At 43.9% G+C, this 18,456-nt stretch overlaps 1 protein-coding gene across 1 annotated transcript in view; it reads right to left on the bottom strand.

The window, feature by feature from the left end:
• Positions 1-18,195, bottom strand: part of Tcerg1l (transcription elongation regulator 1 like) — a 178,514-nt gene extending 160,319 nt beyond the window's left edge. The window contains exons 1-3 of the mRNA XM_021168870.2: positions 17,863-18,195; positions 15,610-15,756; positions 14,703-14,883 (exon numbers count right to left, since the gene is read on the bottom strand). Of these exons, the coding sequence (XP_021024529.1) occupies positions 14,703-14,883; positions 15,610-15,756; positions 17,863-18,195 (661 nt within the window). The remainder of the gene's footprint in view (positions 1-14,702; positions 14,884-15,609; positions 15,757-17,862) is intronic.
• Positions 18,196-18,456: the final 261 nt, after the last annotated feature.

Here is an 18,456-nt window from a genome sequence, read left to right as displayed (position 1 = left end):
CCACCCCCAAACACAAACAACCAAACAGAAAAGCACACATGTCCACAAGGCTGTAAAATGTGTGGGAAAATATCTTAGAATCTGTTGCTTTTTGGAGGAACCAGTGAGCTAAGCAACTGCTAATGGTGTTGTCTGAGTAATTTCTAGAGTAGCAAGGTGCCAACAGGTAATACTACACATGCAAAGTGTGACAACGGTCAACAGGGGTTAGGAAAGTTACTTTCTATAGAACCATGAAAGATGACTACAGGAAGATGTCCTCCAGAGCTCAGTGCAAGGATGGGTTCCCAAGGGCACCCCCTATTCATTTGTCAGCCCTACCAGAGTGAGGAACAAGATGGAGTAGTCAACCAGAAAGAAATGCATGAGATCAATAGCTAAAAAATCTTACCACAAAGGAAGGACTGAGTTCTATTTTAACAGGCAAGCCCTACATTTTAACAAATATTGTATTCTGATATTGGAATATAAAGCTTCCAAAGAATTCAAGTGGAGTGCTGCAGTTTCTCAGTGAGCTTTCACGCCAAACATAATAGAAGATCACAAGACACATTGCACTTTCAGGCACAACATAGATCAAACACACTAGACAAAGAAATGTCAGTAACTCCAGGACAGGCGGCAAGACTCCCCAGGAGGTGCATGCATTTAACATTTACATCATAATGCAGGCAAAACAACCACTTGTTCCAGCTAGCCTCTCTGATGCTGCGATAACCACTCTAACCAAAATCAAACTGGGGGAGGGGGGAAAGTTTATTTGGCTTTCAGGTCCCAGTCCACCATTGACAGATGCACAGTCAGGAGCTCAGGTAAGAACCTGGAGGCAGTAACTGCAGCAGAGATCAAGGAGAATTCTATCCTGCTCACTGCCTTGCTCCCACTGCCTCGTTCAGCTCACTTTCTTACACAGAAGGGGACAGGACAGGCACTCTTACATCAACCATTAATCAAGCAAATGCCTTACAGATATGTCCACAGACCAATCTGATGGAGGCAATTCCTCAGTGGAGATTCCCTCTTCCCTGCTCCGTTTCAACTTGACAACAACTAACCAACACACCAGTTTAAAAAAAGAAAATTCTGGCTACCCTAATAGAAAAAGAGAAAATTGCATAAAAATGTCAACATTGCATCATGGGGAGAAAACTGACCACTGACGAATTAACATGGGAGGGGACTTTCCAAATTTACTATCATTTATGCTATGATAGTATCATTAGGCTTGATAACAGAAACCATTAGAGCCATAATAACTGCATAATACTGCACATTCTTTCTGGTATGCAGATCCTAGCTGGTTCTCTCTCTTAGCACTCTCTCAATCTCTCTCTCTCTCTCTCTCTCTCTCTCTCTCTCTCTCTCTCTCTCTCTGTGTGTGTGTGTGTGTGTGTGTGTATGTGCGCGTGCGCTCATGTGCACACAACACCTATATGTGGCCATGAGTGAATATAGGTCATGAAACTAGAAAGGAGACCCTGAAGGGAGAAAGAAGAGGCTTGAAAGAAGCAGCTCAAGGGGTAAAAGAATAAATATTCCATGAAAATGGAAGGAGGCGGCTGGGGCAGAGGAGGAGAGGAGGAACAAGCAAAGCAAAGTGGGTGGGCGTTGCAAATGTCAGTCCGTTCACTTAGTATGCCCACACCTACCTACGTCATTACTATTTCAGCATTGCATTCAAAGTCCTAGATAATGAAAGAAAAAAATTTAAAGTTTGAAAGTGTAAAATCCCAGCATGAATTGGGAGGGATCTCGAAGTCTTAAGGGTACTGAGGAGTTTTGGGCAAGTGATGGCTACTAAGGGGAGGGAGAGTGAGTTTACTTCAGAGGCGTGGTCTCTGTACACTGCCCATGTTCTGAACGGGATGGGCTCACACCCACTGGAAGTGGGCAGCACTAACTAGACTCAGTGGGCAGATAAATGAATGAATTAATAAATAAATAAAAGAGGACATGATGTTGACAGGGGTGTGTGGTGAGGTGACTCTTGGAGGACTTGGAGGAAGGAAGTGGGAGTATGGATATAATTAAAACACATTGCATGTGTGTGCAAAATTCTCAAGGAGCAAATTAAAATACACATGAAAATGTAAACAAAGGAAGCAGGAGAACAGGAAGAGAGGAAGAAACAAGTCTTTTCCCTGCACATCAGCCTCTCAGTGGCTTCTACCAGCTGTTCTCCATTGTCCTTTAAAAGCCTGCAAAGTTACTATAAAGAACTGATACTTAATCTCCAAAGTGTCCTTGTGCCGTGCATGTCTGGGAATAGGTTTACGCTGGTGCTACCTGTGGACATTTCCTGGCCCTCCCGATGATGCTCTCCTTTTCTTCCACAAGTTAATAATCTCCAGCTTTTTGTATGGAGAGAGCTGATTCTTTTCATACTGAGAAAACAGAATAAATCAAAAAATACAAAGGAAGAGCTTTGCACAGGTAAGCAGCACCCCATCAGTTGCGCCTGGATTCTTTATTTTCATCAGCTACTAGACTGGAGGGGTGGCATCGGGCTATTTGATTATTTGATCACAGAATGCATGGGAGCAGCAGACATTAAACCTCCTGCAATTCTGTCAAGATGTGCATGCCGCTAGCTCTCCAAGACCATTACAAACAAACGTGGCCCTGTGTCTGCCACAGCCATGTCTACAAAGCTGTTGACGTAAAGTGTATATATCTCTCATCAATCAATTTTGCTGAGCTGTCTTTTTAATTTGTTCAGAGAGTTTTAATGTTGACTTTGATGAGATTCTGAGATCCCCAGGTGGTCTTCCGTATGGATACGTTTCTTGGCTAGAGCTGTGGGGAGACAAAGTGGGGAGGGTAGGCAGGACTCTGATGGTCTGGGAGCTTTGACCACTGCCGAAGGCAAAGCTCTTAGCTCAGTGTTGTGTATCTGGCACCACTTTATGTTCCAGATTTGAGATTGTTACAGATGGCTGTTGCCTTTATACATACCCCACGATGCATCTTCATGTAGTTTACTGACATGAGTATGTGTTTTTTCTTCAGTAAGTCAATGGGCTTGATGCCATGGTCAAAGCCTGACTTGCCAAGACACGGCTCCATGATTGTGAAACATGCTCCTCTTGATCCCAGCAGATGTTAGCAACGCTCAGCTTGATACCTTCCATGTTTCCGATTCTTGCAACTATCTAGATAATTGAGATTTATCTGCATAATTAAAGTTTCTAATTTTTTTTTTGCAAACATTGGCAACCACTTTCATAATAGATCTTACAATTTCAGCATTTCTGGTGTTCCAAAATACACATCATAGGAAGTAACACACATGTCAGGTGTAGAAGGGACCCACAGGCAAGGGAAAGAAACAACATGTGGTTACCAAGAACATGCCCAATTAGAGAAGTCTGGAAGCCTACCGGGATCCCAGTAGCTGTGCCATACTGGTTCAAGCTAAATAGCTTCTGGGTCCCAGTGAGGAGTTCAACCCATGACAGAAAGTAAATGTGTCTCTTTATCTTGTAATTAGTTTCGTGTCCACAGGGTGGAGGGAAACATTCTTAATCAACCTTATTTATTTATGATCGTTTAAGCTATGAATATCTGCCTTTTCTTTTTGTCGTTGGCTTTTTCATAATTCATTTTACTTCCTCTAACCCCCTGTGCATAGATCTGGAAGCCAGTCCACACTGCCTGTTCAGCCATCTCTGAGACTTTCCATTTCATCTTCCAATCCATCTCCATGAAAGAACTGCTTGCAAGTTACTCCGTGTGCATTTCAGATTCAGTTATTTTTACAAAAAATTTATTTCTGTAATTCTGACTTGTTCCATTCCTTCCCCCCACTGCAGGCTTCAAGGTCGCTGGGCATTTCTTTAATGCTTGTCATTAACTTCCAGGCTGTATATTAGTTGCCTGAGATGTGTTTTAGCTTCCTTTCCAGCTGTTCATGGTAACACTGGGACTCAGTTGAATTTGTACATTGACCTTGTACCCTGAAATCCTGCAAAACCCCGAGAAACCCTGTACTGGGAGCTTTGGGCAAATTGTATGAGGTGGTTTACACTGGCAATGCCCTGACTGCATTCAAGTAGGACATGGTCCTTCTTCCTCTTCCTCAGTGCCTTCTCTCCTGTTTCCTATTTGTCTGCTTGAACCACCTGCAGCTTCCAGAACAATTTCGCAAGGAAGTGATGCAACCACAAGTCCCTGCCTATATCTTCCCCTGAGGAAAGATATTGAGTTGAAAATGATTTGTACTGTTTTTGTTTTATACGCAGATACTATCTAACTTTGTACCCCAAACTTCAGATTCTTCTGCTTTAGCCTCCGTGCTCCGATTACAGGCACGTCCCACCATGTCCACGGAACACATTTTCTAAATCTACTGATATGATCTTACTACTTCCCTTCTTTCATTTTTGATAAATAAAACTTCTTGGTCTCCTAATGTTGGATTAGCATTTCATTCCCAGAAAGCAACGACTTAGTCCCAAGGCATCGCCTACTGTCTACCCTGCTGGGCACAGTACCTTCTCTGAGACAGTTTTAAATCTGTGCTGGTGAAGCACCTCTGATAGCAGTCTTCCTATAATATCCATGTGACTTTTGTAAGAGAAGAGGACTGATCTCAGGTAAAGAAGTTGGGGACACATTTTTCTCTACCCTCTTGTCCGAACAAGTTTGCGTACACGTGTCTAGCACTTCTTCCGAAAGCAGCTGATGGAACTCACCAGAGAACTCCTCCAATCTTGGAGATTTTTCCTGTTGGGAAAACGTTACCCCACACTGAAAGGCTTCTAAGTGGATCCGCTGCTCGTGTACATTTCGTTCTAGTCACATCCCGTTGCCTCTTTGACTCAGCTTGTTCCGTACAAAGAGTTCGTCTGTTTTGTTAAAGCTTTGAGTACACTCCATGAGGGAGTGACTCACATTTTCTCACTGCATTTTGTATAAAGCCTGGACTGATAACTGATTTCGTTCTTGATAGTGCTCATCATCATTGGCTTCCTTTTTACCTAAGATCCACCCGGGAGACGACCAACTGTACTGATCTTTCTAAAACTTCAGCTTTGCTTTCATCCATTTTCTTACCACCACTCGTTTTAAATTCTTTGACATCTCTTCTTATATTCTGTGTTAATTTTAATTGTCAGCTTCACACAGTCTAAATTCACCTAGGAAGGAAGTCTCAATGAGAGACTCTCTAGCCCAGGCTGGTCTGTGGGCAATGCCTATGGTTATGATAGTTGAGTTATGAAGACCCACCTACAGTGGGTGGTGCCATTCCCTAGGCTGGGGGTCCTGAACTTGATTAAGCCAGAGAAAGTGGGTTGAGCCCTAGCATGCATGCATTAATGCATTGCTATGGATGCGATGTGGCTATGGATACGATGTGACTGGTTCTCTCGTGCTTCTGACACTGTGCCTTCCCTGTTATGAATAACTATAGCTAGTAATTGTGAGCTCTTTCTCCCTTAAGTTGGAGAGTTTTATCATAGCAACAGAAAACAAAGCTGAGTCGTCATTTTTTTTCCTGTTCTTTTGGCTTGTTTTGGTGAGGAAGCTCTCTCTTTTCTAGTTGCTTAAGGGTAAGCATTGATTTAAATTTTCCTTACCAATACAGACATTTTCATGTTATAAATTTCTGTCTGTGTCCTGCTTTGGCTATGCCCCACAAGATTTCTTATAATGATTTTCATTTTCATTTAAATCAAAATATTTTCCAACTCTCTCTACCTCTGTGACCCATGTGTTACTTGAGTGCATTATTCTATTTTCGGGTATTTAGAAATTTTTCAGATTTTTTTTTCCTGTTCCATTACTGGTTTCTAAATTAATGTTGTTTTTTCCAGAAGGAAACTCATATAGATTTTAACCACTCAGTACCTGTAAGGTTATTTTGCAGCCTCAAATGTGGGCATGATAGATGCCCTGCATTTGCACAAAAACACATGGTGTCTGCCATGGGGTGTCTGTAGCTGTCTCTGACCAGACTGGAGGGCAGTCTTCCGTCAGCTTTCCAAAGGTGAAAACATGCCACCTTCTTGCTGTTGCAGGAGGTGCTGCTGCAGCCTCAGCTGTGCCCGAAACCTACCTGTACCGACTTCTGTTCTGTCCATGTTCATCCTGTGTAGACGCCCCTGGTTGGAACTGTTCTGTCCATGTTCGTCTGGTTGGATGCCTCTGGTTGGAACTGTTCATCCTTCCGGACACTTTCTCTGTATTTCTTTTTATGCAAGCTCCTTTTCATCTCTGAATTCTTTCTTGCCTATTAGTTATGCCCCTCCTCCTAGTCCTCTGGTCTCACACTGAAGCAGGTATCACCCCCCTCCTTTTAACTTTCACCTAGTTCTTGGCATTGGATCAAATAGATATCACATATTTGTGCAAAAAATCTGAAAAACTCTGCCTGTCAACAGGGAGTTAAGCTTCACATTTCAATATCCACTTTATAGTTTGTTTTACATGTTATGTAAAACAGCAAGACAGTGACACGGTTTCAGCTTTGGAAAACTGACAGGAGTCTGCCCTCCACTCTGGCCAGAGGGACAGCTACAGACACCCCGTGACAGACAGCATGTGTTCATGTGCAGGTGCAGAGCATCTATTACGCACGACTACCTTGTTCTCCTATGATATGATCCGTCTCTTTCTTTTTATACCTGATCTTGTGTTGAATAACTATATAGTGTTTTCCATTTTTGCTTTGTTGGGGTGGTTAACGCACTGAGACTGCTGCAGGAGACTCTCTCGGTGCCTTTTTATTTACTCATATGGATTTTTCCTTTTTTCCCCCTTTTATTGAAAATAGATTTTTTTTCTCATATAATATATCCTGATTACTCCTTCAGTTCTTCTCTACTTCTCCTCTCATCCAGATCGACCCCCTTCTGTCTCTTATGAGAAAACAAGCAGGCTTCTAAAGAAAAAGAATATAATAAAAACATGATCTATAATGTAATATGAGATAAAACAAAAACTAACACATTGGAATAGGATAATACAAACAAGGGGAAGGAAAAGAGCCCAAGAAAAGGCACAAAAATCAGATATAGATCCTGAAGATCACTTGTTCACACCCTCAGGAATCCCGTGAAAATGCAACAATACATGGAAGAGGGGGAAAGAGAGAGAGAGAGAGAGAGAGAGAGAGAGAGAGAGAGAGAGAGAGAGAGAGAGAGAGAGAGAGGTGACTAAGTTTATTTCCTGTTGGTCACCCACTGTTGGGCACATAACCCACCCTTATGAGTAGTTTGTTTCCCCAGTGAGACTCCTTTGGAGAAAATTAAATTTTCATTTCAAATGGTTATCAACTGGAGATAGCTTTAAGGATGGGGCATTTGTCCACTTCTTCTTTCAGCTCCAGGACCGCTTCTGGTGCAGACCCATGTGGGTCCTGTGCATGCCTCCTCAGTCTTGGCCAGTTCAGATGAGCTCTGGTTGTGTTGACATAGAAGATCTGGTTTCCTTGGTGTCCTCTGTCCCCTCTGGCTGTTGCACACTTTCTGCATCCTTCTCCATAGGGATTCCTGAGCCCTGAGGAGAGGGATTTGATGGCCACATTTCTTTAGGGCTGAGTGTTCCAAGGTCTCTCACTCTTCTGCATACTGTCTGGCTGTGGGGTTCTGTATCTGTTTTTATCTGTGGCCAAGGATGCTTCTCTGATGATGCCTGAGCAAGGCACTGATCACATTTGTCTTTCTGGGTCTGGGTTACTTCACTCAGCATGATTTTTTTTTGGTAGTTCCTCCATTTACTCGCTTCTCTGGCAGGCGTGGCTTGAGGGTTACCAGAGGATGCTTGTTGGAGGGGGCTGGGAGAACAGGATGTGAATAGAAGAAGGTTGGAGGAGAAGATCTGTGTGTTCTGTTGGAGATGGGGGCAAAAAAAGGGGGGAATCTGGAGCAGTTGGTCTGTTGCAGAGCTGGGGCTGAGACTGGGGATTGGATTTGGATGAGAGGAGAGAGAGGTGAAAATCTGCAGTTAGCCTACTTGCTTCCCTGGCCAGAGTGGTCTTTGGGTCCCCAGAGAATGTTGGTTTTCATTTTTTAGAAAGGGTCTCACTGTGTAGACCTGGGTAGCCTAGAATTTGCTATACAGGCCAGAGTGGACTTGAACTCACAGAGACCTACCTGCCTCAGTATCCCAATGCTGGATTGAAAGTGTGCATCACCACACTTGGCTTTTGTTTTATTGCTTTTGGTTTTGTTGTTGTTGTCTGTCTGTCTGTCTAACTGTCTTTAAGAAAGAGTCTCACTATGTATCCCTGGGTGGCTGGATTGACTATTTATTATGAATCAATTATGTCTACAATTATTTTGTCATACATAAAGATAGCAGGTCTATCTTTAAGTCTACAGAGTGTCCTCTCAGATTATCATTGTGTCATACAGTGGATGGTGCAAAGGCACTCTGACTTCATACTTCCTGTTCCTCCTCTGAGACCCCTGTGGAAGCCAGCATGCATCTCGCATGTTGCAAATGTTGTAAACTGTCCGGGCATGCTCTGTCACTAGTCAGTGCTCCTTTACACCATCAGCTACAATCAGAGCAGTTGAGAGAGAACCATGCGACCCTTATCATCTCCATCCAGTTACTTTCGTGTCTAGGGGAGGTAAATCGCTCTCTGATGCTACATTATTTATTCTTTACAATTTCTTGAGCTGACGCTATCCAGACAAGGAATTCTTTTCAGTTCTAGTTTATCTGGGATGGTACTTCACCTCAGGTTCTGCTTGTTTTTTTTTTATTGGTTTTAAGTTGTAGATGGAGAGATCTTTACCGATATGGAGCCCTTCCAATGTATCGCTTCCTCAGGGCAATAAAACTCATGAGATTTTTATCTTTGTTCTTGTCTGTGTAATGTGTCTTCTCTCTCTCTTCGAGACCTGCTTTTAGTCTCTTCCTTACAAGTTTGACTCTGACTTGTCGAGTGCTCAGTCAGTTTCTGTCTCGTTTTCCTTTGCTCTTTTCCAGTTGGGTTGGCTGAGAGTCTTGAATCTACAGTTTGACAACAGAGTTTATTTTTGTATCACCTTTGCTCATTATCTCTCCAAATGCTTTCCCTGCCATGTGTTCATCTAGGACTTCAATCACACATATGTTAACCATCTGATGTTACCTCTCAGCTCGGAGGGTGCGGGCTCCATTTCACCACTCCATTTCACGGCTTGCTCTCTGAAATGCAATCACCAAGGTTTCTATCCTTGAACCCCTTCCTTGACTTCTCCACATCCACTCATGAGCCCATCAAAGCTCTTTTCCATCTCAGATGTTATAGTCTTCTTAATATTTCCATGACTTCATTTCCACATCTCTGATGAAATCCTACACCTGTACCTCCATCAGGTGATTAACCTGCTCGTCAGTGGGGTGCTGGGAGTTTCAGTCTGCAGGTCTCTGGTGCTCCTGATCTTTTCTTGATAGATGAACTTCTTGCTTGATTTGCAAGCCCTGTAATGCTCTTAGCAAAGGCTAGCCCTTATAAGGAGAAAATGCCACGCATGGGGCTTCCTTCTGGGGAGCACTGTAGCCTTTCTTGTGTCAGGCTGTCAGCATGGGAAGCAGGGTCAGTATATTCAGGAGCTGACCTGGACTTGGCCCCTGTTGTCATTTTTGCCTGCATAGGCTTCAAATTCCCTTAACAGTGACTTTCCCACAGGGCTTTGAGTTCTGGGGTACCTGGCCATCTCGTTCAGCATTTGTGTCCCCACCCATGGCCATTTATATGCCTAGACCACAGAGGGGGCACATCACCCACCTTCCCTGTGCTACCTAGGGGGTGGGGTCCTGGTCCACCTTCAGTCTTAGGGAACCTTGTGATTAGTTGTGTGTTTAGGGGGTTCTGACAGCAAAATTTGAGATTCTGCATTTCAGTATAGCTTCTAGCTTTTTGCTCACTCCAGTGACCAAACTACAAACATTCATATCTATCCACTGTTATTAACCACAAATGCTGATGCCTGCAAATATTCTGAAGCCTGACTTCCTCATTCTGAGCTCTTGTTATAGATTCATTTCTTAGTAGAAGAGGTTAAAAAGAAAATAATAAAAATATACAATATGAATGTTTTCAAATGTCTCGTTTCACAGAAGGCGTCTAAACATAGTGGCGGTCTCATAATTTGAAATTAAAAAAAAAAAACATAAGCTTGTCAGATTTCTTAAACATCTCATTTGGTAATTGCTGGGGGGTGGGGGGACAGAATCCATATGACATACTCCTCCTAGTCACCTTACACTCAAAAGTAAACAGAGCATAAATGACACCAGACTAGAAACAGCAAAGCAGAGAGTAATAAGAAAATAGAAATCAAAGTGCCAAATCATATAGAAAAATATAAAGTGTAAAGTAACGAACGAAGCTTCATTTTGAAAGGCAGATATTATACTTTGAAACAACCCGAGTATAAACAAAACAGAACAAAACAAACAAACAAACAAAAAAAAAAACAGAAATTGTGCGGAATGACAGCAGCTGCCTTGCCAGGGAAGCCACTTCCATACAAACGGGTCCCTTGCAGATCTGAAAGAATCCTTCCCCACCTGAATGCCAGCATGACTCTCTTAGCGTTTCTCGACAGGAAGAGCAGCTATCCGATGTGGTGATTCAACGGTGGTTTGAGTGTGGAATGACCCCCAGAGGCTCAGGCATTTGCCTCCATAATGGAATGTATGCCCCCTCAAACTGTGAGCCCAAATACATGTTCTCTCTCCCTTTAAGTTGCTTCTTCTTAGGTATTCGGTCACAGCAATGAGAAAAGCGATGACTGCAGCAGGCTTTGGGGAGCAGAGATACCCTGCCTCGGCCCATTCCCTTTGTTTACGGGAGGTCGGGGCATCGGGATCTGTGCCCATCGCCTTCTCTGAATAGGGACTGCTTTACAGAGTCACCGTGGCACAGTGACCATGTTTGCAGACTGTCTTCAATGGGCCTTCTCCTGGGTGGTTATAATCACCATGTTTCAGAACTGCCCTTGTGCCTCTTTCTCATTTCTTCTGATGGTCTTTCGCTGTGGCCACTCATTTTTTATTACAACCCTTTCTGATCTTCTGTGGTTACTTATTTATTTATGCGTGTTAAATTATACTAAAATTCGCCCTACCCTCAAGGGTGACCAGGTTCTGGGCAAAGCCTTTCTTCTCCATCTTCAGGATCAAAGGATTCTGAGCAGAATGTTCTATGCTGCACTCCTGGGTTTTTGTCTTCTTCCCCATCTGCCTCTCACACAAGTTGGGATGGAATTTGTATAGACTCGGGCTTTCTGATCTCAGGCTAACGGCCAGAATCTTCAGTTTCCCAAGACACTATTTTGTGTCTCTACTGGGCAACGAGTGAGCTTATGATCTTTCCCCACTGCTTGATGCTTCCAGCCTTGGCTATTTTATTTGCGAATGGCGTCCTGACATGCTACCACATTCCCAGGAATGACCTACTCATAGAGGAAGAGGACTGATAGAGAGATGAAGAGGGTACCTCCTGTAGCCTGATCAGGAGGACCATCCTGGCTCCTGACATTCTCTTGCCTGCCTGTTTCCTACCCTGAGTCAGCTGCTGAGGGCTGGGAATGAAGGAGGCTTGAATCACTTCTCAGTTCGGCCCATTAACACCATCATTAGGGACAATTTCCACTTAATGATTATCACAGCCCTTGCTTTCTACAGCTGTGACTCTGTGCCTTCCCATGCTGGACCTACTGGCCAGTGAGAAGAAACTCAGCCTCCTGACGCTCCCCAGCTTCCCTGGATGAATCCCTGCTTTCCTAGAGGAGGTGTGGATCCATCAGAGTGGGAAGACCATGCGAAATCTCATGACATTTATGAAGCCTGAGCTCTCAGGGATGCCTCTGGCTAAAGAGGGCCTGAGCCTAGTCCCTACTGTCCATCTAGGTTCCCCATTGACCCCTAAGTCCAATATCACTTAATTGCCTGTAGTTGCGTGCACGTCATATCTACTGCCTGGCTTAGCAATCTACTCTGCCTGCCCTGATGTAGCACCTCAGGCTTCCCTCGAGGCCCCATCGTTTATAACTATGTCACATGATCTTGACCTGTTTTCCATTTCCCCAGTAGACTGCATAGCCCAGCTCTCATGGCTACCCCCTTTTACCAGCATCAATCATAATTCCCACATTGGAGGCGGCCGAGGCTGCTTCTAGCTCAGAGCAGAGGAGCAATCCTGCATGAACACAGTTTGTCTAAACAGTGGGAGCCTCTGTAGTAAGTCACACTTCAGATAGTTTTCCAAGCTCAGTCAAGTTGAGCTCATATGAACTGAACCTCTGAGCTTACACTTAGCTCTTAACCAGTATACGTGAGGGAGATGTGACATTAATCTAAGCCTCAGCTTTCTTCCACAGTGACCTCTAGCAAGGCAGCCAATAGCACAGTTATTCAAACTGCTCGCTAGGCGTGCATCAGTTGAGTCCCTGGCATGTAACCTTCCACTGTCCCTCAAATGCCAACGCATGAACAAACAGCACTTAGAGAATAATATTACATGAAAACCACTCTCCAGCCAAGGAAAGTAAAGTCTTAGTTCAGTAGCACTGTTTAAAATGTGAGCTTAAGACTCACTTCTCCTGTTCTCTGGAAATTCTAATTATGTTTCTTTGACTAATTTGAAAGAAATCAATAAAATATTTCTGATTAAGGCCACTGAGTTCTGAATAGAAAACATATATAACAAAGTTGGTCAATATGATATGTCAATCATATGCTATATTTATAATGATTTACTTTATATTATGTGCTTGTATAAAAATGCACATGGTCATAACCATGTATATTTGCATAATATGAATTGTAACGTGCATTAAATACAATATGCAAAATTGTCCGCTTATAAGGTGTAAAATATAATTGTTTTACTAGCAATATATCTGATAATTTACATACATATGCTTTGATAAAGGTACAGTTTCTAGCTTTCATGGTAAAATTGAAGTGATATATTTTAAATTTTAACTGATTGGGGAATTAACTCTGTCTTTCACCTTTTCTTGCTCCCTCCTTAGTGCTTGGATAGGCAATTAATAACACTTAAATAACTTCATACATATATATTCATCAGGCATTCAATTTATTCTTTTCAAAGGTGAATAATTTCTGAGAATTCTAAAACTTATCAAAAAGTCAAATTAGTGGTGCAGTTTAGAAACTCCCATCTCAAGCAGACGTACGTGACTGTCAGCCACTTTGGAAGACGGGTCAATATTTTCCTCAAGATAAGTCAAGCCTCAAGTGTTGGATTCAAAAAACAAAAGAGAGAACCCTGGGATGATTAAAAGCAAAATTTTGACTAATTGTGGGTAGGTAAGATTAGAGTGAAAGATTATTATAACATTATGTTTGTAATAAATAGTATGTCATCCTTTAAGAGTTACTAATCCCCAAATCAGGAAGTGAAATTAATAAATGCTTACTGAATAGCATGTAAGATATGGGCCACATCATAGTAAGTAAGCAATCTGAGAAGTTATCAGTTTCTCAGTGTCCCTGGTCTTGTGCCATGAGTGGAAAAGAGGAACTCCACAGATGGACTGGGTGACTTTACCCATCATGGAGAAGTATCATTCTTCCAAGAGTCATCGAGAGTCACGGCGAGCTCATATCATATGAATGTGTCATCAAGCTATCTTTCATGATTATTAATGCGGATAGAAACCATGAAAACCTCATGCTATGAGATGCTACAAACACGTGTGCACCTGTTGTTCGGTCAGATCTCAATCAATCAGCACTGCATAATGACAAGCAATAATGGGGCACTTTTCAGTCAAGAATCACAAAGGCCTGCAGGACCCACTGCCTTGTTCTTCCTGAGTTATTGCTAAACAGGAGCCCTTGCAAATTGGAATAAATATGCAGCCAAACAGAAAGAAGTAGATGCATCGCCCGCCCTGGTGCTGATATCCACAGGAGCAGCTTCTTATTACTAAATTGTAGAGACACATATTGAGATAAGCTTGGTAGGTAGGAAATTACAGGAAGATAATGTAATTCTGCAGTCATAAAATATTCCATAATGGAAGGGGCTGCGAGACAATTTTGGCACCAGCAACATTTGCTTTTGTAATATGATCGTATGTTAAGGTGATTTTAAAAAAAATCAATTTAAAAATTCATAAGATGATTTTATTCTCCTGTTACAATACAGGTTTATTATGCAATATTTCACCTAGGGATTGTTTTGGGGTTGGGGGTGGAGGGGCTGTGTTACAAGACAAATGATCTATCTGGTCACTTGGTTCCAAAGATAGAACAAAGCTCGACTTCCAAGTGTTTCATAATACGTCACCACTATCACCTTCGTTGACAATGCAAAAATGCACGGACTCTATGCATGTACCTGTCCCCTGCAGATCCACAAGCATCCTTGCATGCAGCACTCCAGACAATCAACACTGTTAAAGATGATTGTTCATCTGGTGTCCTTGTTCACAGTAGCAGAAAACATAGTCCAGTCACGAAAGCAGAACATAGCCAATATTATCTGTTATCCTGCACAAATCCCTCAGCTACCCCCTCATCTTCAAAACTGACCCTAGAGAGCTGAAGCATAACAGCAGCTGGGTGACTGGATTCAACTTTTAAACAAGACACACACTGTGCAATGCGTCCATCATAAGAGAATTTGCTAAGAGAATTGTGTCCTGAAAGTGACACTTCGTTTTCAAGCTGACTCCTGATTAACACAGGCACGAAAGTCACATCATCATTGTTAGTTAGGCACTGACCTGGTATGGGTTGAGCTGCTAATACCACAGTGGGGAGAGGCCTGGAGGCAGGAGTGGGCCTGGACAGAGATGGAGTTACTTGGTTTGCCAGAAAATGAGTTTTTTCGTGGCTGTGGAAGAGTACCGATTCCTCCGGGTACATCCATGTTGAGTCCAGAGCAAAGGAATTGTTAAAAAAGATCTGTCCAAAACAAAGGCAAGCAAACATTTAAAACAAAGCACTTGGTAGAAAGTACAGATGTATGCTACTGCTCACTGGTCAAAAGGTGGGTGTTTCACTACGGGGCATGTCGTACAAGTGTGGATCTAAACCTTAAAGGAAAGGGTTGCTGTGAGAAGCCAGAGAAAGGCTTCTAGCTGAGACTGGGCTAATCTTTAACTGTCAGCCTAGCCAGTTCAGCCCAACAGCCAAGTAACACTGAAGAATCACACACCGAGACCACCACTCTGTGGTGTGTGTAACAAATTAATGTGTTACTCCATCTTTCATAGGCAAGTAAATAAACGATATTCCGAAAACTTGAATTCATAACCATCAGGAAGAAGAAAAAAACCAAAATGAGAATCATGAGGAAAATGCCTTCCCAAATGTAAAAGTTGCGCTATATAATGTGTAAGAGTGGGGTTTGGTCCATAGTTATACATTTTAACTTGGAAAAACATCTGATTCAGAGATTTGGTGCTTTTATCAACAGAACCCAACCCACTCATTCGAGTTATATCAAAATTATCCCTGTCTGCTGATGTCTTTGAATAGGTCAGTCTGGTCCTAAAATGAGCCCTCTTTGTACTCAAATAGCCAATCTATTACAATTAGAAAATGCATAATGTTTCTGTTAACATGGTGATACCCAGCAACTTATCAATTAAAAATCCACTTATCCAATTAAATCCCTTGCACTTTTACCTTGTAATTAGGCATCCTCTTATCTATCCAGTTTTTCCCAAGAGGAGGTGACAGAGTAGAAGGACAGACATGTGGGAAAAGGGGCACCAACTCCACAGCAGAGGAGGGGGCTAGTCCTATGGATGGAGAATGACCACCAAACAGCCACTAGAATGCAAAATTTTAAAAGAGAGAAAGAAAGAAAGAAACATCAGCACGTTTTGTACCAAAAGATGCTGGGATTTTACAGTGTAGAAATTTGATGAGAAAATTGTCTCATTTCTAATCAAGAAATACCATGACCATTTATAAATTGCAAAGAAACTTGTGAAAATTATATATATGGATCATCATAAAAATATCATTTCAGTCTCTTTGATTATAGGGAAAGAACTTCCAAGATAAGACCACGAGAGACTCAAAGGTACTTCCACAGTCCCTGGTTACACAGAGACCTAGGTGAGCTAAGTAGGTCAGGAGGCAGGCCCTAAGGTCAGGAAACCTGGATAGGGATTGGTGAGGAGAAAGCAGATGATGGGAGAGGAGAGAAAACAAAAGAGGGTGGGGAAGAAACCAGAAAGGCTTCAATGCATTCAGGACCTGTCAAAGGACTAACTTAAAAAAGGAAGGGAGGGAGGGAAGGAGGGAGGGAGGGAGAAGGGGGAATGAAAAAGAAAATGAAAAGATAAGGAGTTTCTGGCTTGGGCTGATGGGAAACCATGATGGGAAGGGCAAAGGCTGACTTTGGGGCCTTTTCTTTTGAATTCCCAGCCTCCAGTCATGGAGAGCACAGAGCTGTATCTCTGGTATCTCCTTCAGTGTGTTACTTTGCATCATTTCATTTGTCATTTTGAAACTATTTTAAGGAGTTAAGATTGTAACTTTTTGAAGGTTCATTAAAACAAACAGATTCTAGAGAAAAGAAAATTGGTGGAAGATCTCAATGCAGAAAATAATACAGCCAGCACAGGAAGGGGCAGACAACCAAGTATGGGTCACCCACTAAACCACCCCAGTAATGCTGAGGTGGGGGAACACTCAGTGGCTACTGTTTCAAAGTCACATTTTTTGTTTGTTTGTTTGTTATATGTAAAAATAGCTTTCTGATTCTCCCTATCCTTATTTGGATAGTGAATAGCAGCAATATTCAAAAGACTAATGCTAAGATTTTTTTTCTGAAAAAAAATTTTTTAAATTATTTATGCAGGGTGGTTTTTTTTTGGGGGGGGGGATTTCTTGACATTATGTACCTCTAGTGGTAACACTCTGAAATGGCAACCCTCCTAAACATGGCAAAAGCTAGCAGAGCTTATCCAATAAAGCTGACTACTATGTGTATCACACATCAAGATAGGATGCCCAGTACAGCATGTATCTATATCATTAAGTCTAAGGAATAGCTTAGGGGGAGTTTCATGACGTCTTCTAAAAAAACTCACAAGGTGGTACCGGGCTAAAATAATGAAAAGGTATATTGTGACAGAATGCTCGTTTGAATGTGCTAATGATATCCATCTCGGTGTGAAATACGAGCTATTCCTGCATTCAAACTCATTCGCACAGATAGTGAACGAGGAATTTAGCCGAAGCCAGGAGAAAGGCTGCACCACGACACCATCAATCAAAGGTGCAGTCACTTTTCTTTGCTGTTCCAGTCTCTGCATGCCAAACTCTTCTAAAGTGGGATCTGGCTTGAGGGAATTCAGAGAGCAGGAGAGGAATTCCCCCCACAAGACACTGTCATGGCAGGATTTCCAGGCTGTATTCCGTGGCTGGAATTCTCTTAAGCACTGCCCTGAATCTATGTGAAGGAGTAGGGGGACCAGATCAGAATCAGAAATAGCTATTGATCTGCAGCTTGCTTTCAAGTCTGGTGGAGACTGTAAAAGTATTAACTTCGAGGCGATGGCAGCCACGGTTGTTGGCTGCAGCGCTCTGCTCGGCGGCAGAGACTTCAGGACCGCGTTCTGGACAGCGCCCGGCGCCCGGGAAAGTTGGGTCCAGGCTGTTTGGCTTCAGCCAGGGCTGCGGGATCTAGGGCGGTCTAAAGAGAGCCAGGGGAAAATATTGCAAAAAAAGACTGCCAAAGCAAAACCGGACGTCGAAGCATGAACTTTCTTGCCAATGTATGAATGCGTGGCTGCGTCCTGATGGTATGGGGAACCCAGGACAACCCAGGGACAGAGAAGAGCCAACCCGAGGGTCAGGGCAGCCCCAGGACAGGAAGGGACCCGCAATACCGAGCCTGGGTGGGATCAGGGCTGGAGCCGTTACCTGTCCGTGGAGCAGGGGATAATGGTGCACGGCGGCGTGGTCTGGCGCAGAGGACAGCGGCAGCAGGGGCAGCAGGGGCTCTCCCGGGGCTGGCCAGCCCGGCAGCCGCGGGAGCAACGGGGCGGAGGCAGGCTGCGCCGAGGCCAACAGGACCGGCGGGGGCGCGACCCCGGCGCCAAGCCGGAGCAGCCCGGCGGTGCCGGGGACCATCCAAACCCAGGGCGGTGGCGGTGGGTCTGCATTCATCGGCCACGGGAGAGGCTGCCGCCACCGGGGCTGCTGGGGCTGCTGTAGCTGCCGCCGCCGCCGCTGGAGCCTGGCGCCCGCCAGCATCCTACACCCCCGCGCGGGCGGCGGCGGGGGCGGCGGGCGCCCGAGGTGCGGGCCGGCGGCGGCGCGGGCTTCGGAGCGAACTCACTTGGTTGCGCGACGCGGCCGCTCGCTCCGCCCCTGGCCCGCTCTGGAGCCCCTCCTCCTGCCCGCGCCACCCCCGGGCCTGGCGGGGCCCCAGTCCCCGCCCACAGATCCGGACCCCAGAGGCGGGGACACAGCGCGGCACGATGGGGTGCTCCCAACCCAGCCGGCTGATTTTTT

Source organism: Mus caroli, unplaced genomic scaffold, assembly GCF_978045245.1.
Source record: "Mus caroli unplaced genomic scaffold, Mus_caroli_1 scaffold_8, whole genome shotgun sequence".
NCBI classification, from domain to species: Eukaryota; Metazoa; Chordata; class Mammalia; order Rodentia; family Muridae; genus Mus; species Mus caroli.
The sequence above is the reverse complement of the archived record's forward strand: the minus strand, read 5'-3'. Positions and strand labels throughout refer to the sequence as shown.